This window comes from Vespa crabro, chromosome 9 (assembly GCF_910589235.1).
Source record: "Vespa crabro chromosome 9, iyVesCrab1.2, whole genome shotgun sequence".
NCBI lineage: Eukaryota > Metazoa > Arthropoda > Insecta > Hymenoptera > Vespidae > Vespa > Vespa crabro.
The window spans coordinates 990,236-1,017,460 of NC_060963.1; the positions used below are offsets into that span (position 1 = coordinate 990,236).

A 27,225-nucleotide genomic window follows, 5' to 3' on the forward strand; every position below is an offset into this window, starting at 1 on the left:
TATATTTTATAACTACACTCTCATGATATTGGCTTCTGTCGTCTGATTTCACTATAAACTTTTAAAGAACTCCCTTTATATTTTTATCAATCATTTAAATTTTACATATATGTTGAAGGTAACACTTACAAAATTGTTGGCAAATGATATTTTATATGTACTATAAACGATATACATCTTTAAGATTTTATAAATATTTACCGGAATGCATAACTAAAACTACTGTAAGTGGTTGCAATGGTATGCTTTTATAACTCCCTGCTATGTTAGCACACTAGTTCATATATTAAGAACTTCATTCTGAACCAGTTTAATTGGAACCAAGTACGACTATTTGTCGTCGATATCAGATAATGGGACCGTTGTAAGATTTTATAATAGCATACTAAAGGTATAGTATCACTTTTTATAGATTATAAAAGTGCCAACATTTTGATAGCGTTACAATCACTTTTCCTCCTAATTCTATGACTCTGTTAAACTATCAATGAAAATGTAATTTATTTATTGTAAATAAAAACATATATTGCTTACATTGTTTTGTATGATCCATTTTAATGCGTTGTTAATGTAAATTAAAAAATAATAGGCTAAAGGGATATATATATATACATATACATATATATATATAAAATAAAAAAAAAAAAAGAAAGTACAAATAAATTTACATTGAATTGTTGCAATTACTGCGCAAATATTTCTGTATATAAAAATTGAACATATAATAATAATATTAAAGCATATCTCAGAATTCAACTTTTTGCTAGTTTTATTAACAACGGAGCAGACTCGATTCATTTCCTCTATTATAAGAGGAAAAAAAAAACGTGAACGTTAAAATTCACGTATAAAAAAAAAATAATTCGATTTAAAACATTTTGATCCAAATATGGTATCACAAGCCCTGAATTCGTCGGTCAACCGACGAAATTATCGACGACCAATAAAAATCGAGTATCCGACCAGTTACTTGCATATAGGTGGCGTGATACGTGGTAATTAAATATAATTAAAAAATAAAAAAAAAAAACCAAGCAAAAATTAACGGTCGAATTCCGTTATCCTTTTCCGAAATATCGAAATTATACAAATCGAAAATATACAGGATTTGTATATATCCCGATATGTCAATTTAAAATCGACAAATTATATATCGGCATACTATATTACTCGATCGATAAAATATTACGTACTATTCTAACGAAGAAATATATATGTAATAAATAAAAAAAAAAAAAAGAAGAAGAAGAAAAAAACAACCATCATTTTCGTATAGTATATGCGTAAGAACCTAACGAGTATATAAAACGATGATATGTCTTCGATCGAATAAACATTAAAATCTTATGATATCGTTCATATTATTACGAACAAAGAAATGGTTCTCGCAATCGATCAAGAAAAGAACAAAGACTAAAGACAAAATGATATTGTCGAAATGATATTGTAACAATCGCAAATGGTGAGAACACTTTTAATGTGTCTCGAAATATTTGGTTAAATGTATAAGAAATTATTACCATTACCATTCGCGAGAGCCGGCTTCTTCCGAAAATTGAATAAACTGGCGTCGTAGAAGCTCGAACAATTGCGTCCTCCGAAATTCCCTCGGCAACAGCGACGTTGAATTATCATGTCGTCCTTCAGAGGACGCTGCTGGCGACGTCGCCAGAAAGGCAATAGACCAATCGTAGCACTTGGCAACGAACGGCGGGATAAGACGGAGCACGGGATTGGTCGAAAGATCGTCGAGCGACTCGTGGTGGGACAACGGATAAACAGTTTTCAAAGTTTCGAAGTGTCCTCAAGGCGTGTGGGGGGGTATCCGCTAGGAAGGGGTAGCGGTGCCGCGTGCGTGTATTTCCCGCTTCTTGCCTTAGCCAGGCAGACAGCAGCAGCAGTAGCAGTGTCAGGAGCGGAGCACCGAGTATTAGTGTGGCGGTTACGGCCTTGTGTGAGAAAGTGTGTGTTTGTGTGTGTGATGAGAATAGTGTGTTAGTGCGTCGTATGTTACTCTTTCGAAAGTGAAAAAGTCGATTAATTCGGAATGACGTTTCGAAGTCGCTCGAAAATAATGGACCACGATTATATTCTATTATCCTGACGGTACAATATCGCGACAAGGAACGACGTATACGTCTTTTTTTTTTTTACCGAGGCTTTTGTTTACAGACGCGCGAAGAGCTGTCTTTCTTGCTTTCTCCCATTCTTCTCCTCGTTCTTCCTTCCTCTCACTCTCTCTCTCCTCTCTCTCTCTCTCTCTCTCCATCTATCCATTTGTATCTTACTCGAGATAGTCAGGATCGGGCTAAGCAGTTTCCCGCGCTAAGCACGTGAGATAATAATTACAAGGCAAAAGCGATAAGAGATCGGTAAAAGTAAGAGAATAGCATTTTGTATACATACACGAGAGGAAGAAGAAGAAGAAGAAAGTGCGTCGTAAGTGGCATTTTACGATGGATCTAACGTGGTTGTGTAATGCGTAGTAAAAGTAGCTGATAGATCGAGAGGAAGGAAAGAAAAGAAAAAAAGAATTTGGAATCGTTCGTTCATCGTTCGTTCATCGTTCGTTCATCGTTCGTTCATCGTTCGTTCATCGTTCGTTCATCGTTCGTTCATCGTTCGTTCATCGTTCGTTCGTTCGTTCGTACGTTCGTTCGTTCGTTCGTTCGTTCGTTCGTGCGTACGTACGTACGTACATACGTACGCCGAGGACACACGCGTCGTTCGGTGCTACGTAATATGGTGCTTTTGTACGATTTAGAAATCGTTCCTAGGAAGAGGTAGTCTACGGTCGACACCGCGATACGCCGGTGAGACGTCTTTCGCGGCAACGAAGAGGCGGGAAAATTCGACAGGATGGAGGATGAAATCAACGTGAATTTGGGAGAACCGGCTCACACCACTTTCGATATAAGTAGGAACAATTCTCACGGTTCTCATGACAGCGTTGACAGTGGTTACTTAACCTTGACACCTCATTCCGGTGTTTACACTCCGATAATCGCAGGATGCAAATCGCGCGTCACTCCTTTAAAAAGGCATCATCGGATTCGTCAGGATCCGTGGCAATCGGATCGCGCTCAGCGTCATCGTTCAAAGTTTAATCAGTTGCTAAATAGCAGTCATAATAATGATCATGTCATTTCCGAAAATCAAGAATGCACATTCTCGTCCTTGGAAACTTCGAACTTGAGTATCTCGAACCAAAGCCACAGCTTAGAACATCCCAGTCCAAGTTGCACCACTCGGTATGAAGAGTTTAGCGAAGCACCTACTAGCAGTATTTATGGAACATGGAGAACTACGGTACCCGTAACACCGGCTTCTGCCAGTTTGCAAATTCTTTCTCCTCCACCTTCTCCGGCAGTTCCTTCCTTGGCGGTACCATCTTCCTCCTTTATTGCCTCCGAACCAATAGAGGAAGATGTGGAAATGAAACTAGTCATTATGCCACAGAGTACACCCCAGGAAACTAATTCTACGCATCAAATTCTAGCACCTTGCATCACGTGTTCTCCTACCGGTAGAAAAACTAATACCGCATCTTCTGTCGAGGGTCAAAAACTGCTAAGTAAACTTTGCATCGTCGATATACCTTCTATAACAGAAATAAAGCCGAAGAGGTTGGATTTCAGTCATCGTGCTTTCTCTTTGGCATTACATCGTACAAGGACTAGGCTAGATTACACCGGTAGAAAAACTGTGGATCTTTTGGCGCTATTAGGAGAGAAGAGTAATCATTGGAGGATAATCTCAAAAATTCTATCCTTCTTAGGACCACAGGATCTTTGTTCTATAAGCATGGTATCAAAAGTATGGAGGAGAATTTGCGTAGAAGATTCGAGAGCCAATACGAGAAGACTGAGCCATATAATACTCAGGCAGAACACCAAGGAGAATTTGAAATTAATAAAGAAAGTCAAAATGGACATGGATACCCAGAGCAGTCCCAGAAGTAGATTCGTCAGGAAGGGATGCTTAATGGAGGTCCAGAACTTGGTTGTTTCTTCCCAGCAAAGACCGCCCAACAGCCCGCCTGTATCTCCGAGCAAAGTCAAATTCCATTCTTTCGTTAAGGTAAAATCATAACATATTTAAGTGTCGCATTTGAATATACTAATCTGAAAGAATAACCCTAGTTTTAAGTCGTAAAGGATCCACATTTATTCTCTTACATTTTAATAAGTTAGCTAAAGTGAGATAGAGACCTTGCTTTCTCTGTAATTAGCACAGACCGCAAAACACATTTACATTAAACATATCTTTTAGTGTATTTGTGTCTCTGCGCCCGCTTAAGTTAGTAGAATGAAATCTTATTCCTAACGTGAGAGAAAACATCTACATGAAAGAAGAGTAATTTGCTCGTTTCGTATTTCATTAAAGAGAAATATCCAACGGTCACTGAATGCAAAAGAATGCGTTTTCACCAACGATAGACCGTGACTGTCTTCTCAGAGTCTAGGTACTCGAAACTGGTACGCGATACCGCTTGCTCGCATTCGTCCTTGTTATACCGCAACGAACTCGAGCAACTACATAGTCGGTGGTTTCACGCTTCCCGCTTAGCACGTTGTCTCACTTTAATTGAATAATAATGAACTCTCCGAGTGTGTCGTTACGCGCGCGCGATTAATCACGAAACGGTGCCGTATCAAAAGTAGCAGAGAGAGAGAGAGAGAGAGAGAGAGAGAGAGAGGAGGGAAGGGGAGGGAGAGAGAAAGATCTCCGAGTTGGATTACGTCAGGCAGCATCTAAACTGTAATTAAGACGCGTTGTGCTCGGCTTTACACTCTCTCTCTCTCTCTCTATCTCTATCTCTATCTCATTTACTGATTATATTCATAACCAGCTAGAGGACTAATTTACGAGTTACAAACACTGGAAATAATCGATGGCGATAATCATCTATCCTAATCCTCGGTAGTCAAAGATTACCTTTCGGCAAATTGCTACTTATGTATCACCAGTACTATATCGCCGTTTTGTAACCGTAAAGTCTGATAATTATTTCGCTCGTCAGTTGAGTTCTTTCGACGTTGATTTATTGTCAGATATTTCTTTTCTTTCTTCTTTTTTTTTCCCCCCCTTTTTTTCGTCTTTTTTCATTTCTTTTTAACGATCGTACGAAAAATCAAGCATAATTATTATCTCTATTAGAGTTATTCAGTTTCGAGTTCATCGTTCACGATTTAATATCACACTGTGAGATAAAAATTTTTCCGACGAGTACATCCTTGTCACGAGGTGCGCTTTTCTCATACTATCTCATCAGTGTTCCTATACATCCTCAACCTCCTCCTCCTCCTCCTCCTCCTTCTCTCCCTTTTCTCCTTTCTTCGCTCTTTCCCTCCCCCTCTCACCTCTCTTTCTCTCTCTTTCTCTCTCTTTCTCTGCTAACATCGTGTGATGCATTCCTACGCGTATGGGATTGCGATAGCGGATGCGCCGCGATGTCTCAGGATCCTTTGTTCCCTTCCTCGAGTTGCAATAAGAAAAGTTATGCCGCATTTACGCTGAATGCATACTATTCCTACGATTAATCGTTCGTCGTTAGAAAATTAAATAATTAATAAAAGTGTCTAAATTAATTTAATATATAATTTTATATTATACACGAAAAAGTTCCCGTACGTAATAATTCGTTGTGTCTTGTTGAATTACTGAACGAATCTCGCTGTAATCGATTTTTTACAAATATTTAAGTATTTACTTTCTTGCATATATATTTTCTCGTTCTCGTCTTTCGACGACGAGACAAAGGAAGAACGAGAAACTATACGACGACGACAAATTTGTCGAGGCCCAGGCAAACGAACAAACGAAAAGGTACAGCAGGAAGGGGTGGGGAAACGGGGTAGTTCGGAACACCTGGCTCGTATTAAGCACAGGCGGCATTCGTTATATGCCGGCTGTGCGACTCAAAAAGAATATATATATATATATATATATACATATATATATATATTTATTTATTTATTTATTTATTACTTTAACGCTACGCCGAATCCACATTTCGATTTGATCTAATTTCAATTCAGATATTTTTGCCATAATGAGACGTAAGATGTAATATCGAAATTAGATCATCGGATTATCTTGATAAATGTATCTAGATCGACAGGAGTCCAAGAATAATTTGATATGATTGCTTGGAAGCACGAAGAGAGAAGATAGAGAGATAGAGAGAGAGAGAGAGATAGATAGAGACTGGTAAAGACGGTGAGATCGTCAATGGATGAAGATGCCTTCGTTAATACTTTCAGAGGGGTGGAGGAATAGAAGTTGCCGTTATGCGTGGGGTAGGGATGTAGTAGTGGTGGAGGAGGAGAAGGAGGTGGGGAAGGAAGAGTGTCATAACACAAAAATTAGCACGTGTTAACGGGCACTAGAGCACAAGTTATCCGCGAGACATAATATATTCTCTCCCGGGTTATATCGTGGAAGACTGGTCGATATATCAGAGCGAATCTCTGAGAGAGAAGAAGCGTTTGGTCCATTCTCGAGAGGGATGCTGGAGAAGAGATGCAATGTGTGAGAGGGAAAGAGGGAAAGAAAGAGAAAGAGAGAGAATCTTTGCCGGCACACACCGCCTCAGAAAGCGAAAACCGGCCTCCTCTCTCGGAGGAGAACAATGCGGAATATATTATCGTATCGTGCATTAAAACAAAGAACGGCCGGGAGGAACGTAGGGCCTCCTCTCTGCCGTCTTTTACGAGGGCTCTTCGCATCAGGTGCGGTACATAAAGCCGAATCTTCGGTCGCAACAAAATAACGCCCGAAAGAGTCTTCGGGCGAGCAGTTTAAAGTATCCTTTCTTGCGGAGGTTAACGTTTGTAAATCATGCGGAGTGGGTTGCTCTCGGAGTCCGGACAATAAGGAACGAATGTAAGTGATTGTAGGGGAAGTCAAACGAAGATATACTACGATCATTCGAAGATGAAAGCATTTTTTGTCCCCCACCCCCACCCCCATTTTTTTCTTTTTTTTTCTTTTCTTTTCTTTTTTTTTTTTTTTTTTTTTTTTTTTTTATATAACACGTACGAATGATTCTTTATTGACACACCGTATAGATCTGTCGAACGAAAAAAAAATTATCGGATATCAACTGTATATTATTGTACATTATCATTACGTGCCTAAGGAAAGTCCATGAGGGTAAAGTTACGTACCACCCTTCTTATTTAGCCCGACGTAGAATCAGGAAATTTGAGCGTCCTCGAGATATTTTATTTCTTTTTCTCTCATCGTTCGATAACTTTGGCATTTTTAACCTCAAACGACCTTGCGGTGTATAGAAAGTTCCGTTCGCGGTTAGATCACGATAGGATATCATCTTTTTTCCGTGAGAACGAAAGTAAGTTTTCTTTTTTTTTTTTTTTTCCTTTTTATTTTCTTTTTCTTTTTCTTTTTTTTTTTTCTTTTTACCGTGTTTCATGTTACAATTGCTTCTCTGGATGTGAAATAAAAAAAGAAAAAGAAGAAAAAAAAATCACAGAGAAAAAATTATTTCATTCGGAAATATATTCGTGAGAATTTATTTTTAGGAGAAAAATGGAAAAAAATCTTTACCCTATTCTAAATTATCTTAAAAGTTCTAAAACGAATTACGGATTTTAAGGTGGGACGGACGAGTGCTTCCTTGAGAAGAGAAGAGAAGAGAAATCGTGCTGAGTTTCTGTTCCTTTTCCGATAGAGTGGTGCCTTGAAAATTTAGTCGGTGGGTACGGTTGTTGGATCAGGTCTGACGGGTCCCTACCATTCTTGGAAGCACCGAAAGACACGCAGCCTCTGCCAGCTTTTTCCCTCAATGTGCTGTCCGATGCATTTTCGACGTTAAGGGTCGCTTGAACGTTTCGAACACTTCGATCAAGAAAATATAGTAACTTCCTGAAGCTATAGAAATCCAAGGACAAATGTATTTAACAGCAATCTCCTTCGTTCTCTCGATGGATCTTTTTATCTCGATGAAAAAAAAAAGAGAAAGAAAGAAAGAAAGAAAAAAAAAGAATAGAAAATTTACTAGAGCGGTATTTTTTTTTTTTTTTTTTTTTTTTTTTAAGAAAAGCGAGGGGAAAAAATAACGAGACGCACGAGAAGTCCCAATATAATTATTTTCTTTGGTCGTTGGTAGTAGTAGTAACAGCAGCAACAGCATGATTACATCGTTTCCTCGGTAATACTTCCGTGGGAGACTCGCGTGGCTATATTGACCCAACGATATAGCACCTGGGCAGATGTATCGTCTCGCCTCCGTACGTTGCTCGAAGCAGAAAGCCCATTTAATATGCGAGTCTATTAGGCGAACGTATGCAAAAGAGACTCGCATATACGGAGTGACAGCGGTTAATTAAGCATACCCTAGCCGCTTGAATTTCCTTTAGACTCATTGATAGATACTTATGTCGTTCAAAGATCCATCTTCTCCATGGAACTCGCTTCTTAACTTTGCAGATTAAAAGGGAAACTTGAAAAGATTGTTCTTTCTATTTCTTTTTTCTTTTTTCTTTCTTTTTCTTTCATTCTTTCTTCCTTTATTTATTTATTTATTTATGGTTTTTTTTTTTTTTATTTATTTTTTTATTTTTGTATTTTTTATTTATTTTCATGACGTTAATAAATTGCCAAGAATTTCTGAAGAAGAATAAGACCGAATTTTTCAATCCTATTGTATTCTCTCTATTATATTTTCTCTCTTCACAATTTATTGCTTTATTTATTACTCTCCTCACCTAATTGCCACGTGTAAAATTCAAATGCGAATAGTAATTTTCTTACTGGTTAACACGTTCCGTTCCACGTGTACCACCGGTGGTACATGCAGTCATATTTATTTAATGCGCAGAAAACATATATTTTATGATAAATGTAATTCTGTAAAATATATTTCAACCAAAAAAATAATGCATTATACAAAATGCAGTATAGAACAAAACACATAAGTTTATTTAATTGTTATATATATTAAATAAAAAAAAAAAAAAAATATCAAATGGCCTGAACGACAAGTCAGGCAAAAATGGCTTGGCACGGAACGTGTTAAAATCGTAAAGATTTATATCTTTATAGGAAAAATAATAGCCATTTGGAATTTTTCTAAACTATTACTCTTAACTACCTGTTCGTACTTTCTGTTTGGAATTTCTCAAAATTATTATTCGATATCTACCTGCTCATACAAAGAGAGACACATCGGTTTCGTACCTACGAATATATATTCGAAAATTTTCTAAAGGTTCCTTCATAAAGATTTTAAAGCTTAGGTAGGTCTATTCCTTTTTCCAAGGATATACTGAAATTAGTTTCGACAAGTTTTCGAGAGTTTAAATTATTTTATGTTTCATTTGAATTTTTATTTCGTTTCTTCGGTCTTACAAAGTTTTTCGTTAATCCATCGAAATACAAGAATAGATTTTTAGAAATTTTTTGGTAGAAAAAAGGTTTCTCAAAGGAAAAGAATTCGGTATCGAATCGAATCGGTAAAGGACGCAAACAATTGATCGATATCGGTATTGTGGATCTTCCATTTCCTTCCTTTCTTCCTTTCTTCCTTCATTCTCTCCTTTTTCCACTTGCACGTACGTTCGTAGCTTCGAAGGATATAGGAGGTTGGCGTGCGTGTAACGAGCTGGCAACAAACCTCCCTTGGTCCCACGATTCCACCGGCATCTCGGGGCTCCTGCAAAAAGACTTGGAATGTCTCGATAGCTCGATAAACGCATTACATCGTATGGGACGACGACGACGACGACGACGACGACGACGACGATGAGGACGGACTTTGCGAAGGACTTGGACTATCCATACCTACCCTCTAACTCTTTCTCTTTCTCTATCTTCCTAAAGTCTTTTGCTTTTAAGCAAAGGAAGAAGAATCGTCCTGGAAGAAACTCGCGTGCCACCTGCACCTCTACAATCTATATTTGCGTCCTTCGTGCTCTACCTTCGTCTACCTTCGTCTTCTTCGTGCTTCTTTAACATCGTCCTACTGAGAAATCTACTCCGGGGGGAAAAAAATAAAAATAAAAATAAAAAAGGACAAAGAAAAAAAAAGAAGTTATCTTACCTGTTCATACTCGTTTCATTTTCGATAAATTATGATTTATGATCCTGATTTCTTATTTTCATAACACGTTTAACATGATATTTATTATGTTATGAATGATCATGTATTATAGAACGAGTTAATAGAAATCATTCTAAAAAATAAAGAAAGGAAATAAAGAAAAATTAAAGAATATTATAATATGTTCTTTAATGTCACCTTATATACATAAACGTACATGTTCGATTTTCAAGGAAATATATGTATACGACTGATAGGTTTTATTACTTCTGATACGAGTAGCGTGAGAAACGTCAATGAAGGTATTCAAGTTGTATCGATCAATGAAAACCATGATATCGTTATTAAATGATGCGATACTATCAATAAAGAAAACGATCGAAGAGGAAGGAGGAGGAGGAGACGAAGAAGAAGAAGAAACTGTACTCTTATCGTAGATCTCGTCGTTCATTACTCTCAAGGAAAGACCGTAACTACGATCTCTTTCGTCTCTTCCTTTCTTACTTTCTCTATCTGACTGAGTGACTGACGGACTGACAGTGTTGCTTTGATCGATCACGCGCAAAGTTGCCGTCGATTTGATCATAAAATTTTGACAAAGTGTAAATCATTAAAGAAACATTTGCAATTCTTCGATCTTCTCAATGACTCGTATCGATTTATTAAATACGATTTTGATATACTTCATGTTTTCGTACGAGACGTTTATTCAGTTATCCGCTTGTTTCTTTGTATCAATCGTATAAAATATTTTAATTCAATAAATTTAATTATTTATGATTGTTTTATAAATAAAACATCGTCTTTATTATTTATACATACACACACACATATATATATATATATATATATATATATATATATATTTATATACACTTAAATAATTCGTGATAATCTTTTAAGACTTGGCAGTGAAGTATTAAACTACTAGCTGGCAACAACATCTATCATTTATGCTTCTTATCTGATTATTAATCCGCAATGGGGATTATGCAAGTAGCATAGCCTTAAGCATAAGATCTTCATTTATCGGTAAGAATGGCCGAGCAAAGAGCAGGTGTTCACCCTTCCGTAACTCCTCCGAAGGAAGGAAACACGGACCTGTGCATTGTCAACGGTCGCAGGAAAGGATAACGAAAAAATTGCCCTTCTTCGTGCCTCGGGTCAAAGAAAGACATTTTCTCTTCCTCCCCTTTTCGAATTTCTTCTTCCTTCTACCTGTTTAAACGAGCTTCCCTAATTTCTTAAGAAAATGGGGAATACAACAATTCTATGCATGAGATACAAAAATCGACGGTTTATTTAATAAAAAATTAATTCCTAATTCAAAGCATGATGTCGCGCGATACACACTATACATACATTGTGATTTTTAAAATTCGATAGAAAATTTATATTCCGAAATGCGCGTGTTAGTGATCAAATCGATGATATATTCTCTCTTTCAATATGGACTTCTGGTTATGTTTGGAAAATATATAGTTGAAAATTTTAAGAAGTTTTAAATCGAATTGGCAATTGGTTGAACGATCGTCGGCGCTATTGCAGCTGGCACCCTTTGAAAGATTCAACATTGATAACGACCCGTAGAAAGTGAAAGACAGTTGCTTGCAGGTGCTTGGTTTCTAAGCTACTTCCGCCGTTTACTTTCATTTTTTTTTCTCTTTTTCCTTTATACTTTTTTCGTTCTTTGAAAGGGAACACACATATCAGGCAACACGCGCGTTGGTATTTTTCTTTGTGTGCGTTCCACCTTCGTGACGGTTAGAAAGACGATGATGCACTTTCACGTGCACACGCCGATAAAATTCGACTTGAATTCTTCCGGTTGCGGTGAGAGGAAGGTTGAATAGGTCTTCGTTACCCGCACGAAGGAAATAAAGGATTTGTATATCCATAAAGCATCAACTTCGTCGTCATCGTCGTCGTCGTCGTACGAAGTCTCTACTCCTTCTCGAGCAAAGAAATTTCTCTGCATTTTAAAGCGTGCTTCGTCACGGCACCAACGACTGCAGACGGTTTACCGAAACGCAGACGGAGTTGTTTACACGGTACGTGCTTTACCGGCAACCCTTAGCATTTACGATAGTGCGCCACAGTGATCGTTTGCTCGCTACGAAAGAGCGCTTCGTACCTTCGTCTGGAGATATTATTACGTAGTAACTACCAACCAGTGATTTATCTTTCACGTATTTTCTTATCGCGTTTAGACAAAAAAAAAAAAAAGAAATAAAAAAGAAAGAAAGAAAAAGGGAAGATGAATCTTTATTCGTAGGTAAATCCAACGAGATTTTTCTTCTTTCTTTTCTTTCTTTTTTTTTTTTTTTCTTTCTCTCTATTTTGTCATTGCTGCAACACCAAGGTGTCCTTATCGAAAAGGTTTACGTTTACGTTTACATTTATGTTATCGACCGATCTATCCCATCGTCTAATCTTTCTCTTCTCGAATACCACAGACTCTCTTTGTGCTTAGTCAGAATAAACTATCGTCTAATAATCATGTCGCGTGGGTGAGTAGCCTGCATATCATCTCTTCTCTCTCTCTCTCTCTCTCTCTTTCTCTCAATAAACGTATCGTAAATATGTATGTAGGTAAATGGATCGACCGGTCAATCGATCGATGAAATCATTCTTTCATTCGATATATCTTCTTATCCTTTTTCTTTTCTCCATCTTCAGTTTAAAGCTTTAAGGACATAGCGTCTTCGAAACGAATTAATGCAAGCAGAGCGCGTAATTATGTCTTGTTCAGCGCATCGAATTTCGCTGTCAATTGAATGGCCCTTTACATCTTCGTTTCGAACGAATTCGCGTTCCTTTCACCGACAATGTAGCTCGATGGGACGCTCGTAAAAAGCTTTCTCTCTCTTTCTCTTTCTCTTTCTTTTTCTCTTTTGCTCTCTTTAAAAAAGCAGCAGCAGAAGAAGAAGAAAAAAAACCTTCAGGCGCCTCTCTCTTTCTCTCTCCCTCTCCCCCTCGTTTTTTTTTCTATCTTACCGAGATAACAGCAGTTTTTTGATCCCTCGATGTAGATCATTCTTTGCTTAGTTTTCCATTCTCCTACATTTCCTCGGTTAGATAAATAAAATGTATCTATCTACCTATCTATCTATTTATCTATTTATCTATCTCATCGATTATGCAACGAGAGAGACATAGCGGCCCGTTTAAGAGGAGACTTTCTTTACTGAGCCCACGGCCTCTAGGGGTCGGCTACTTCCGGCGGAGATACGAATTGAGTCCCACTCTATCTCGAAGGATTTTATCTCGCATAGTAACAACCGGTCTCTCTCCCTCTCCCTCCCCCCCCTCTCTCTTTCTCTGTCTTGGTTACGTTCGCTCGCGTTATAGTCATCTCCGTTACCGCTCCGAACCCTTTAACCCTTTTGTGAGTAGATAGCACTAACTACATCATTAAAGTGACATCGCCTAATCCAACATGAATAAATTTACCTATTCCATTTCCATAAAAAAAAAAGTCGAATACACTCCGCGTTAATATACAATACATTTTTTATCATTGGATATATGTTGGGTTACCTATACATTTCCTTTTTCCTTTCTATTTTTTATTAATTAATTAATTTATTTTTTTTTTTTTTTTTCTACCAAACCTTTCCTCAATTTACGACGTAATAGTTTATTTAAAAGAATTTTTAATAACCAACCTTACAGGTTTCTTAAATGAAACGATTAAAATATGAGCGAAGATTGATAGATATACGTGTCTTCTTCGAAGATTATAATTTCATACAAGTTTCGCTATATTTTTTTTTTCTCTCTCTTCGGCGCGTCACTACTCCTCCTCTTCCAGCAGCAAGGAAAGGAAAGCAAAGCAAAGCAAAGAAAAGAAAAGAAAAGAAAAGAAAAGAAAAGAAGTGAGAAAGAATATTCAAGAGAAGCTAAGCAAGAGAGGAAAAAGATAGAGGCTGCGCGCTGATCCACGTTGTGGAGGGGTAAAGGGCCAGGGAAAAGATAGGGACGCAGGAATGTACAACAGCTGCCCCTATCCCGATGGGTTTGCTTTTGAAAGTCCGACCCTGGCGTCACTAGCGAGAGATAGTAACCCAATATGCCGTGAGAACGAGAGAAAGAGAGAGATGGAAATATGGTGCGTCGTCGTCGCCGTCGTCGTCGTCGTCGTCGTCGTCGTCGTCGTTGTAGTCCGTGGTGAGATGGTGTTACTGCTAGTGCTGTTGCTGCTGCTGTTGCTGCTGCTGCCTCTGCTCCTGCTGCTCTGACGATGGTGGGGATGGAAAGAAAGAAAGAAAGAAAAGAAAGGAAGAGAGCGGAACGTGAAGAGAATGAACAAACGCGTTTTAGAGAGGGAGGAACCCTCCCCTGCTTAGAAGCATAAACCCTACCGCTGTCGGTCCTGCAGCTGCTGCAGCACCCACAAATTTTATTTTTTATTTTTCGCTCAATTTTATTTTATTTATTTCTTTTATTATTATTATCATTATTTTTTTGTACTTCTTTTTTTTTACTGTATATATATATATATATCACATACGTATATTATGTTTGGACTCGTGCTCTTCCCCCCCTCCCCACTACATTCTCTTCTCATGGTGATTTCGTGATTTTATATTACACGGGGAAACGCCTACCAAACCAAACGTATTCTTATCTTTAGAGCCGCGTATCGATGGCACGCTATTAAGGACGATATTTACGCACGATCTAGAGACATTAATTGCGTCGCTTTACGTACACGCATTCTGACAAAGAGATTTATATACGGCGAAAAGTTTAACGTTACCGGCGCGAAATGAAACGCATCGCAAGAGTATTGTACGTAGGTAGATTCGTACTTACGCACATATCTATATATCTATCTGTCTATATGTGTATATAAGCATAGCAGCAAGGGATACGTGCAACGAATCTTAGATATCGCATATGTGTGACGATCACTCACGTTGAATTATAAATGTCGCGTACGGTAAAACGGCGTTATAAATCTCGATTAGGTGTAAAATCAGATTGGAAGGACGATCTCCTAATGTGTCTCTAATGATGGCCATACATTTGTTTATTTTTTTTTTTGTTTTTATTTTTTTTCGTTTTTATTTATTTATCTATTTTTTTTTTTTTTTTTTTTTTTTTTTTTTTTTTTTTTTTTTTTTTTTTTTTTTTACAATTAAATGGAAATCTGTATCAAGATATTTTTCTTTCCCGCGAATACGCGTTTTGTTTTGTCGACTATACGTACGTAAGCTCCGAAAAGATTATGTCCGATGCATTCGTGACGCATTCGTGCGAATTAGAAGGGTAAACGAGCAAGTACAATAGCCTTTGTAATAACGTCATACTCGAGACGTTGATCAACTAAAACAACGATGGAATCTTCAACGGCTCGACTCCCGCGCATCGCATCGCATCGCATTGTTTCGTTTCATAGTATACACGTGTATCTAATATCTACGCGCTAAATAGCGGAAATATCCGACGAATGACGAATCATAATTTTCTTTCGTCTAGTAGATTCTCTCTTTCTCTCTCTCTCTCTCTCTCTCTCTCTCTCTCTCTCTCTCTTACTTTTTCTCTTTCTATCTCCGACTGTCAATTAAATCTTGACAACGATACGAAACTCGAAATCGGAAGGGGGAGTCGCCCACACGTTTTACATCCACCACGTTAAAACGTGCCACTCGAAGGTGGTATATATATATATATATATATATCTTTGACGTATAAAACCGCCATTGTTTAATCGGTATAAGAGCGGAACTTGAATGTGGAAGAAAAACAAGGATAATAAGGGCTCGACCCTTTCGCACTTGCTCTCCTCCGTCTGCTGGAACATTTATTGCGAACGAGTAAGAGTGAGAAAGAGAAAGAAAGGAAGAGAGAGAAAGAGAGAGAGAGAGAAAGCTCGTTGTACCCGCATTTGCGGCTCGCAAAAAAATAAAAAAAAAGGAAAGAAAAAATTGGATGGGCGGGGGGAGGGGCAGGAGAAAAAACGACATTCTCTCGTTGCAGCAGCACGTCTTGAAGTAAACTCGGTCCTTCCGTCGCGCTAACGAACTAGTCACCGTGGAAACTGCAAAGAAGACTTGAACGTCACGTTAAACTTTCTTCCCACCTTCCTCCCTCCTCACTTCCCTACTATCTTACCTTTTCTTGTACGAATTGAATTCCAAATAGAGGTGTTAATAATGCCGACAACATCTCTACCGGCCGGTCTTGTTCGATTTAATATGGATAATGGCGGTAATGGCGGTAAAATCACGAAGGTGAAGCATCCCTCTTCTTTCTCTCGCGTCCATTTGTAAGTACGGCCGATGAAACAAGGTAATAGAAAGAAGAAGGTAGATGTGTGGTAGGATACTTCTTTACCCTCGCTACAGAGGATGGTGGTTTGCCAATGAAACAAGGAGACTTATTGGGGTGGGCTATGAAACATTGATGATGAAAAATAAGAAGCCATCGTCGAAAGTAGCAAAGATTCGGTAAAGAAAAGGGAGAAATGGAGGAGGGGAGGGAGGACGAATAAGGGAAGAGGAGAAACGTGTATAGATTCGCCGCGCTTCACCATCATCTTCGTTGTCGTTGTCGTCGTCGTCGTTGTCGTCGTCGTCGTCGTCGTCGTCGATGTTGTCGTCTAGACGGGGGACGACGACGTGCACGCTCGGCCGTGCACGCGCGCGCAAGAGCGTGGAGAGGATCCGAATGTGCGGCCCCGAGAGAGCGGCCTCCTCCTTCTTCTCCTCTCTGGCAGCGAGACTATCGGCTCCCCTCCAATCCTCTCCTCTTGTTGCGCTCTCCTCTCTCGCATGCCTTCCGGCCTCGTGCGCGCTCGTGCGTCGTCTCGAACGACGGCCCGGCAGCGTGGGGGAGAGAAAGAGAGAACGGTCCTTGTTGCTATGCAGCCGTCGGCCCGAAGGATCCAAGCGAAAGAAAGAGAGAGAGGACGCGAGAGCGACCCACCGACCGACCGAGAAGAGAACGCTATGATTATTATTCGCGGCCCGAATAACCAGTGCGCGGCCCGCCAGGGAAGCCGCCTCTTCTTCTGCTCCCCCGCTCCGCCCCTCGCCACTCAACCCCACCCTCTTCTTCCTCAACTCCCGCCCGCCCTCTTTCTCTTTCACTCTTCTTCTCCTTTCGTGCCGTTTCTGGCCGCTTTTTCTACTCTCCTCTCCACTCCTCTCCTCTCCCCCAAAGAGGAGAGAGAAGAGTAGTAGTAGTAGTAGTAGTAGTGTAGTAGTAGTCCTCTTTCTCATGCGATCCTTCCGCGCGCGGAGACTCGAGGCACGAGACCTCGCGACAGCAGGGGCTCACGCCGATGTCGTAACCTTGTTTACTTTTAAGGCTTCCCTTGGCAACAGGTCGCCGCTTTCCGCGCCGGTTCCCCAGCCTCCGCGGAGAGAAGAAGAGCGCGAGAGAAAGAGGGAAAAACGCGAGCCTTCCGGCGCTGCCTGCCTGCCTGCCTGCCTGCCTGCCTGCCTGCCTGCCTGCCTGCCGCCTGTTGCCCGCTGATTCGCGAGGAGACCGACCTCGAAGCTTTCGCAATCCCTTCCCAATTTCTTCTCCCTCCCTCCCTCCCTTCTACCTCTCCCTTCTCTCGAATAAAAAGCCTCCGCTTCTCCGGTCTCCTTTCTTTTGCGTCGCAGGATTTCGTTTGGTTCAACTCCAAGGAACCCCGAACAAGTGCTCTCACGTTAATTCTTCTTCCGGTTAGCGGAAAATTATTTTCTTTGCTTGACCTCTCATCTTGCGCCAAGTCCGAATCGATTTAGATAAAAATTCCCACGCTTCCTATGAAATCAGCTCATAGCGTTGGTAATTCCTATAACGCCTCCTCTTAACGCCTTCGGCTTTAACGCGACCTAAGACAATATTTCGGCTCGAGTAAATCCCTGTGACGCGAGATTAACACACGTAGGAGGAAGAGGATGCGTTTATACTGTTATAGTAGTATACCGGCGTTCAGGCGAACGTCCTTGCCGTTTATGCTTCCTTCGATGCGCTCGAAACGTTCCGATGTAACGGGAGCAACAAAGTGTAACGACTCTCTCTATCTCTCTCTATCTCTTTCGCTCTCGCTCTCTCTCTCTCTCTCTCTCTCTCGCGGTCTCTCTCTCTCTCTCTCTCTCTCTCTCCGCTACTACGGACCGTAAGATTTAAATCGCCTTTCGTTTGATGGATCTACCTTTGCAGCGTAATACGGTTAACGTCCTCACCTGCACAAATTACCTTCCATTTCCGTTCATTCTCTTTTTCCCTCTTCCATCTTACGCGTGTGTGCGACGAACATCGAATGATCGAACATATCGTACTTTGCGAAACGTCATAAATTTCTTACCTCAGAAATTTTCTTTTAACATACCGTCTTTAAAATAAAATACATCGAGGTATTTCCAAATATATCGTTTCCTGTAATCATTTGCGTGACTAAAATTTCACATTGATCAAAAGCCGACGGGTCCCATACAAGAAATTTCGTTGTACCGTCGGACATTTTATTTTCGCGGTGGGCCCATCAAATAAATTATTCTCTTCACATTGTCAGGAACCCCATAAACGAATTATGACATGGGTTTGTACCTACATACATACAGTTAGAACGATTAAAACACAATGCTACTCGAACAATGATCACGTATAGTGCGAGGAAGAGTATGCTATTCGTTTAACACGGTGTTGCATTGGCGCCGCTCTTCGCTTACAAATAGCTTACATTATTGTCCAAACTTTCTATCGAAAGTTTATCATAGACTGTGTCATACACGAGATTTCATTGAAATTCCCATAATGAAATATCAAAGATATATAAACAGGTTATATTCCCTGTCTCGCGTATCGTCTGTGTTCATTCCGCGGGAATAATGGGATATCGCCTTGGTTTAACTGGATTCCAGTATAATTAACCAGTTGCAATTTTTTTATCGGATACCTGCTGCCAGCAGGTAGAAAATTATCAAATGCATATATAATAAATGAATACTATGTCGAGACCTTTTAATCTAATTCTTTTTATGACTGATCCTAATAATTTTCGATGTAATCCCATCGGAATTTAATTTAAATTGGTTTTAACAATAATAGAAATGAATAATTATAAGATATGGTAAAGATCAATAATGAAATCATCAATTGATACCCGTTAGAAACTTGGCTAAGGAGAAATAATCCTCCTTTGGCTCGATCGATATAATCTATAATAAATAGTCTAGCCGAGGTAATAACAGATTAGTAGAGCAGTAGAGCGTGTCTCGTACTACGCGGGTAGTACATAGGCGCCACTAGCAAAAGCATACAAATACGTACATGATAGTAGTAGTAGTAGAAACGTCGAGTTGGTAATTTTATCGGTAGAGGAAGGTGTCCCGTTCAGAGATACCGGAGATATAAGGTATAAGGGAAAAGATACGTGTAAACAAGAGTTCTCGTTAATAGGTATAATTGAAAGGTGCAAGATAGGAAGCACAGCAGTACCTGGCGCATAACTCGTAAGTAATATTAGAAGCTGGTTCTTTCTCTCTCACTCTCTCTCACTCTCTCTCTCTCTACGGATAAAACCGGCCTCTCGAACGTAATAGCTCTACTAGCTCTCTAACTCCTCGATAACCTTTACCTGCGTTACTCTTTCCAACGACTGCGGTCTACGTTAAGCCAAACAGACACGGACTCATTCATCGCTTCGTTGCGTTGCTTTCTGAATGGAACGTCGATCTCGAGCAAAACATTTGATAGTACGAAAGTAAAGTAAATATGTAGTGACGTAGACAAAATATCCATTGAAACAATGTATTCATGAATTATATTATAAATTGTCAAAAGATGGGAAAGGTCAAGAAAGTGCTGCGTTGGAATATGAAAATAAGCTGCCAAAAGGAAAAGAGAAAAATAATGTCGCATTGTCGGGGTTTGCGTTAATCAAAAAGGATAACAGGCGCAATTAGCGATTATCTTTTTCGAAGGACCCTCTCTCTTCGGGGTAGGTATCGAAAAACCCCGATGGTGGGCCCCTTTTCGCGAAGCAGGTACGATCCATGGGGCAAAGTTCACGGCTAACGACGGTACGATAATGAGGACAGATAAGCTGAGGTGGGGGTGTTCCTCTTCTCTTCTCTTCTCTTTCTTCGGTGTCGTCGGCTCCACCCGACGACGTTAACTTGCGCTGCTAACTCTCACGAGAAGCGAGCAAGAACGCGCGCAAAAGGGTTTTGCGTCAATTTAGATAAAGCCGATTAAAGCGACGAGAGAACCTCCTCTCTATCTCTCTCTCTCATCCTCTTATTCTCTTATTCTTACTTTCTTCTTCTTCTTCTTCTTTTTTTTTCCTTCTTTTTTTTTCTTTTTTTTACTTTTCTCCTTACTCGCGACGTCGTAAATTCTTCTGCATGGACATATTATATCCTACTGTGTACTCTTTGCACAGAGAATTTGTCTTTTGCGGGCGTCGAAGTCGTTTCATTTCGCAACCCTTAACGCGTTGACACGATTACAAGGCCATAATACCGAACGCTCATGCATCTAACACCGACAGTAAAATATTTATTGAACCTTTACAACGTCGCATATAAATGTTGTAAGCGTTCGTGTAATAATATTTTTATTTTCTTTTTTCTTTTTCTTTATTTTTTCTTTTTTTTTTCTTTTTTTTCTTTTTTTTCTTTTTTTTTTTTTTTTTTTTTTTTCTTTGTTAAGAAAAAAGTACGATGGTATCCAAAGCGATGTTGACAATCATAGCGATGGAAGAAGTATATTTGCCGAAAATTTGTGGAAGCTTCGGTTAATACGGCTTGGTATGCGAGAAAGCACGTTGCATATGTTGTATCGCATATCGAATCGTTGCGTGAGGTCGCTCGTTGCAATGCCTTGGTATGCGACCGGCGTTACATTCTTCGGCGTCGGGATACGTACATGGAATCGATCTCTCGATCATCAGCCGAGGTCTCTCTTTTACTCTCAATACCTTCTAGATCACAAATAAAGATCTTCGATGTGTATACCACCTTTGCTTTCTAATTGGAAATAAAACGAATGAAAGAAAAACAAATCAAACGGAAACGAATAAATTGAAAAAAAAAAAATAGAAACGTATATAATATTAACGAGTAATTTTTACAAGAATTTGGACGTTGCTTTTGGTGTGAACATCCGTTGATAATGGAGAAGAAAGTTGTCAAAAAAACTGAATCGGAGAGGATGCAAAAAGAAAGGAGAAAAGAGGAGCGGACAAAAGGAAAGCAAAAGAGATAGGCGACGATGGTGGTGATGGTGATGATGATGGTGGTGGTGATGGTGATGGTGATGGTGGTGGTGGTGGTGGTGGTGGTGGTGGCGGTGGCGGCGGCGGCGGCATCTCGGCGTGTAGCGTCGTTAAACGAGCGCGCCGCGACGAGAAAGCGGTGACGGTGGTCTCTTGTGTTGTCCGTCCGAATGAAATGAAAGAGGAAGAGAGATGGCGGGAGGCTGTCGAACGAGCAAACGCGCGAGCGAGCAAGCAAGCGAACAAGTAAGAGAGGGAAGGAGTGGCAGAGAGTGCGGAGAGAAGTGCCGTGGTAAGAGAGAAGGGACAGAAAGAGAAAGAAAGAGAGAGAGAGAGAGCCTGTTGCCGGGTCCTGTTGCTACCCGGTTACGGTGCATCGTGCTGAATTCGCAACGAGACTTTTTGGCGATTGCTTTGAATAATGTATGTGTAATAGACGCGTTGGTATATACCTAGCCCGAGGCTAAGCACGATATTTCTTTTATTTTTTTTTTCTGCTTCTGTTTCTTCTTTTTTTTTTTCCTTTTCTTTTCGTCTCTTTTTCTTTCTTTCTTTTTTTTCTTTCTTTCTTTTTTTTTTTTCGTTAACGCGTCACTCTCGCGCCTTTCTGTTTTTCGTGAGGCCAAAGTGATGGTGGGGGTGGTGGCTCCTTATCGGCGCCGCCATCGTCCTCGGCGTTTGCGATCTTTCGCGCAGGACTTCGAGAGAGTCTTGCTCGCTTGCTTGTTCGTTTGCTTGTTCGCTTGCTCGCTCTCTCTCGCTTGATCGCTTGCTCGCTTGCTCGCTTACTTGTCCTTGGGCGAGTCAGTCACGTCATCGTCCAGATATCCTGAATCCTGGCCCGCTCTCGATCCTGTTTTTCGTAGCCGTCTATCGACCATCACCGACTCCTTCTCGAACTTTGATATTCATTTTTATCGTACAACGACGAGGTTAGAGAAACGACAGAAACTTTTCTCTCGTCTATGTTAAAAATAATATAATGGCAGTCAAAAATGGCACGGCTAACAGTTTGAGTTATATTATTTTTAACAGCCATGGTAAACGTAAATGAAAGAAAATAAAACACACTTATTATGTTAGCCGACGTAATGATCGTTAATTAGCATGATCCTTCTATAAACGTCAAGTACTAACGTGGTCTCTTTAGATATTTATCCTGGCAAACTCAAAGATGACAAACCTTTCTCCATCACCAGAATTCACGTAATGAAACATTTTTAAAGATGTTTCTCATCGTTTATCGAGTCCCGAAGCCAAATCTTCTCGTATTCCTTGAACTATGTTCTATCTTTTCTCTCTATCTCTATCTTTATCTCTGTCTCTATCTCTCATCTCATCTTGACGTTGCTAGTTTTTTTAGTAATGACGTGCGAATCGTTCAGTTCTAATAAATAAAAGAAATATCCTGTTAGCTAAAAAGATCCGAAAGAATAAATTCCAAGAAAGATGAGACGACCGCGCGCGATCGTCTGGGTCATAGAAAGGCGCCAAATCATTTCGTCGGAGGTATCGAAAGCTATGGGGACGACCGGAATTAAACCATTTAACTAGGAGCGTCCGCTGTGCTCCTTCGTCTTCTCACGTTGGCATATTCGTTCTATCTCATTCAAACGTATGACGTCCGACGACAATGAAACTCCTAAATCAATTCTAAATATTTTCTATACTATTTTGCAAATAAAATGTTCCAATAGAATATTTCGTTTTTTAAACACTATATAATACATGCGAATAATGAAATGTTAATTTTCGAAAGAAAAAAAAGAAAAGAAGAAAACAAATTTTCGACGAACTGGAATGAAAAAAAAGACGAGAGAGAGTGAGAGAGAGAGAGAGAGAGAGAGAGAGAGAGAGAGAGAGACGAAAAAGCAAAGGAGTGCCGTTGAATGAACCGAGAAACCTCGTGGTCGACGATCCGCTTCGCTTTCCCGCGCATTCCATAGAGACGTGCGCGCGCAGGCCCTTTCGTGACGCTCTCTCTCAAGGCCATGCAAATCTTAATGAACGCGAGGGAAGCATCCCGTTGCCGAGCGTCACCGTCGTCCTTGCATCGCGGAGGACGATCCGGTGCCATTAGAAAAAGTGAAACCTGCGATCTTTGATCGATCCTAAGAAATATACACAATCTTTTATGTTAGGTTGTTGTTTTTCTTTTTTACTTTTTCTTTCTTTTTTTTTTTTTTTTTTTTTTTTTTCTTTATTTTTTCTTTTCTTTCGGAAAGAACGGGAACGGAGACGGGGAAAAAAAGACAAAAGGAACACAATGGAAATAATTTTTCTTTTGTTTTTATTTATTTTTTTTTTTCTATTTTTTCTTTTTTCTTTTTTCTTTTCTTTTTTTTAAGGAGTATTTACAAAGCATGTGTAGAAGGTTGTAAAAATTTTATGTAAAAAGAAAAAAAAAATTAAAATATAGAGAGAAAAGGAAAGAAAAAGAATTCGCGAAGAAATTATTTTGCATTGGGGGTGGGAGGGAGAGTCAACGTCCTGGTAAATAAACAAAAGAAAGAGAAGACAAAGAAAGAATGGGGAAGGATGAAGAGTAGGAAGTCGAAGTCACTCGCGTCCACGTGCTGCTGTTATTGTTATTGTTGTTATCGCCGTCTTCGTCTGTACTTCGGCTGATCCCCACCACCAAGAGAACGGCCGTCTGCTCTACCCCCACTCCTCCTTCTCTTTTTACCCCTTCTCTTGTATGGTCACGTCACGAAAGGCGCGCTGGCCCGGACGTTCTGGTGGGGATTACGATTAACGGACTCTAATTGCATAGCAACAGTGAGCCCGAGATAATGATACATACATCTGACGCTTGTGCGCGCGCGCGCGAACGCGTCTCATTCTGGCCCACTTAAAAAAAAAACCAAACTCCTAGCTCCGCCATTTTTCTTTTTTTTTTTTTCTTTTCTCTTTTTCTTTTTCTTTTTTTTTTTTTTTTTTTTTTTGCACGCGCGCTTCGATCGAGACATTTTCATTCGCATTTATGCCCGCAAGATTGTATATATTTTTACTTCGCTTCTCCATATTCATGCCAATATCTTTCTTCTTTCGGAGATTCGAGTTTGGACTTTCGAAATCTCATTTTTGTTGCTAAGTGGAAGAAGCAAGCAGAAAACACCTGCCACGTTCCCAATTAACGATACTTTCAACCACAAATATATTATCATTTTATTATTATTATTGTTATTATTAAATATTTTTGACAGGAGATCTTGCTTTATTTAACTTTTAATTTTTTACCGTAGAAAAAAATGAAATTAATTAATTAGTATATATATATATATATTTATATCAACGCAATAGTACTAATATAGAAAATGACGTAAGACGATGACGTTGTTCGAGGTACCAGATGATTTTTTCGATAGGCCACGCAAAATGCACGTGAACGGTCCAACTTTTATTCTTTTTGTTTTCTCCTTCTTGTCCTTTCTATTCTTCCATTGCAGTTGCGCGTGATCAACACAAAGAGATTTTGCGCGCTTTTATACCTGTCGATGTAGAGGAGGTTATGTCTGTCTACCTAGAACCTCTCGGGGAACTTTGTTAATCCCAGAACTTTCTTCAAAATCCAATCTCTTTCTTTCTTTCTCTCTCTCTCTCTCTCTCCCACACACACACATACATACGTTTTCAACATAAGATGGTTGAGAATCGACGCTGTTGAGAGAAAATAAAATAAGAAAGGAAGAAAAAAAAAAAAAGAAGAAAAAAATTTTTCCTTCGTCAAAATGGGCCATTCCAAACATGGAGGATATACCTAATCAAAATGGACCACGTTACTAAGCGCGACAGCGTCTAGTTCGCCATCATGAATTCGCACCGTGCAACCTGTTTTGGCTATCTCCGATTTTTTACTCTCTTTGCTTCATTTCATCCCCATCAAAGATTTCGTTCGTCATAAAATATTCAACGTAATACACTATATCAAGTTATCATTTGCGCAAGATATCATAGATATCATTTCTAATCGTGTCATTTGAATCATCTTCAAATGTTTACACGTTAACAGGCTTAGATAAAAAGGAAAAGAAAGGAAAGAAATTTTGTCCGTTGTCTGACATGGCGCGCGTGCGCGCGCGCATGTAACATATATAACTAACTTCTAACAAGGACTGAAATTTATCTTTAAGGTAAGAAGATAAGAGATTGAGGGACCAGTATAGCAGCCCCATGCAATTTTCTTCAACACCTTTTCCTACTTTTGAGAAACATTTCAAGTTTTCGATGGTCCCTTTTTAAAACGACCTTGACTTTTTCTCACGTCTTATCTAGATGAATCGATCGGACGTACCGAGTGAGGGGTCAAGTTGAAGATAAAAGGGGTATTACGAAGGTCAAGATTAAGTCGGCACCTGTTCAATCGTGCGACGGTCTAGCGGCAATTTTCGTGAGTAATGAGACGTAACGAGCGTGGCTTTGTTCGGTAACGACCTACCGACATCTACGTTAGAAAAGATCAGAGAAGGCAAAGCGAGTCTCAAGGAAAAGGACGATGAAACGTCTTCTCCATCGCCATTAATCTTTCTCTCTCGCTCTCTCTCTTTCTATATATATATGTATATATCTTTTTCTCTTTCATCTTTTCTTCGAAAGAAAATGGATGCAAGGAAGAAGGCGGAAAGGAGCAGATGGCAGACGTGTACCTTACCTCTTTTTCTTCCTCTTCTTCGTTCGTTCGTTCCTTCTTTCCTTCGTTAGATCCTTAAATCCTTCGACTGTTAAACGACTAAATCTCTTTTCTCGGGGTTATCTTCATTCCACTCATATCTTTTCTCGTTTGAAACCGGGTAGATAGATGGGTAGGGGAGTGTATACGTGTATGTACGAATGTCGCGGTCGTTTTCACCGCAACTCGTTTTCCCTAGCGACGTCTCAACGTGACAAGTATGAAATAGTTTCGCGGTTTGCGGCGGTTTCTCATGATAATATACCACTATCCTATAAACCGTAACGCTTTAACTTGGATTAGAATTTGACCGCTAATAAATATGATATCATTTTCTTAATTTATTGTGTGTGCTGCGCGCGCGTGTGTGTGTATGTGTCTCTCTCTCTCTCTCTCTCTCTGTGTATGTGTGTGTGTTTGTGTGTGTATTAATCTATCGTCTATTTCGTCGTAGACGAATATGCCGATGAAAAATGAGCTTAAAGAATGACCAATAATGATAGATAGCTACAATCTTTTAAAGAGAATAAAATTAATTAGAGAAAGGAAAGGAGAAATATCATTTGAAGAACATTTTCTCGTGAAGCTGTATAGGAAGGAAGTGATATACGCTCGACCATGCTATTCTTATCGCATTCAACCTAATTAATTATCGCGTTATTAAATATATATGGTGGTATTATTATTATTATTATTATTATTATTATTATTATTATTATTATTACTTTTTTTCTATTTTTAAATTAAAATATTTTTACACGAAAAAAATTCCTTTGTCCTTTTTCCTTCTCTTCGATTGAAATTCATCAGTTCTATTCGTTTAAATTGTTATTACGAACGGAAGTAAAAAGATAATTTTCATAGTTGAATTCTACCGTCGTAGTATTCTTTCTTTCTCTACTTTGTTGCGCGAAGCAGACGGTAAGACCGTAGAATTTTGAAAGAGTTCGGTAAATAACAGGTATAAACGCCACCTATGAGCCTTTCCCTACGTAATATATGAAGGGCCCCCTAGAATCGTTTGCTACATTGTGCCTACTACACGCACGCACACTCACACTACGCCCCCAATTTTTTTCCTCTCTACATTTCCCTCTTCTACTTGATAACCGTTTGCTCTCTTGCTACCCGGTTACTAAGGCAGTCGTTCTTCTTTCTTCTACGATGAGAAAGAAAGAAAGAAAGAATGAGAGAGAGAAAGAGAGAGAGAGAGAGAAAATATAAAATATGAACAGTTTGGCCCTTCTTTTATCGCTTGCTACTTCC

The 27,225-nt window shown here is 39.5% G+C and overlaps 1 protein-coding gene across 3 annotated transcripts in view; it reads left to right on the plus strand.

The window, feature by feature from the left end:
- Positions 1-1,872: 1,872 nt before the first annotated feature.
- Positions 1,873-27,225, plus strand: part of LOC124426774 — a 32,661-nt gene continuing 7,308 nt past the window's right edge. Inside the window, exons 1-2 of one of the 3 annotated variants that reach the window (XM_046968880.1) lie at positions 1,873-4,080; positions 13,884-14,475. In XM_046968880.1, the coding sequence (XP_046824836.1) occupies positions 2,860-4,080; positions 13,884-14,006 (1,344 nt within the window). In that variant the 5' untranslated portion in view covers positions 1,873-2,859 and the 3' untranslated portion in view covers positions 14,007-14,475. Of the gene's footprint in view, positions 4,081-13,883; positions 14,476-25,565; positions 25,852-27,225 lie in introns of those variants that run through there. The other 2 variants (XM_046968882.1, XM_046968879.1) reach the window with 2 other exon arrangements.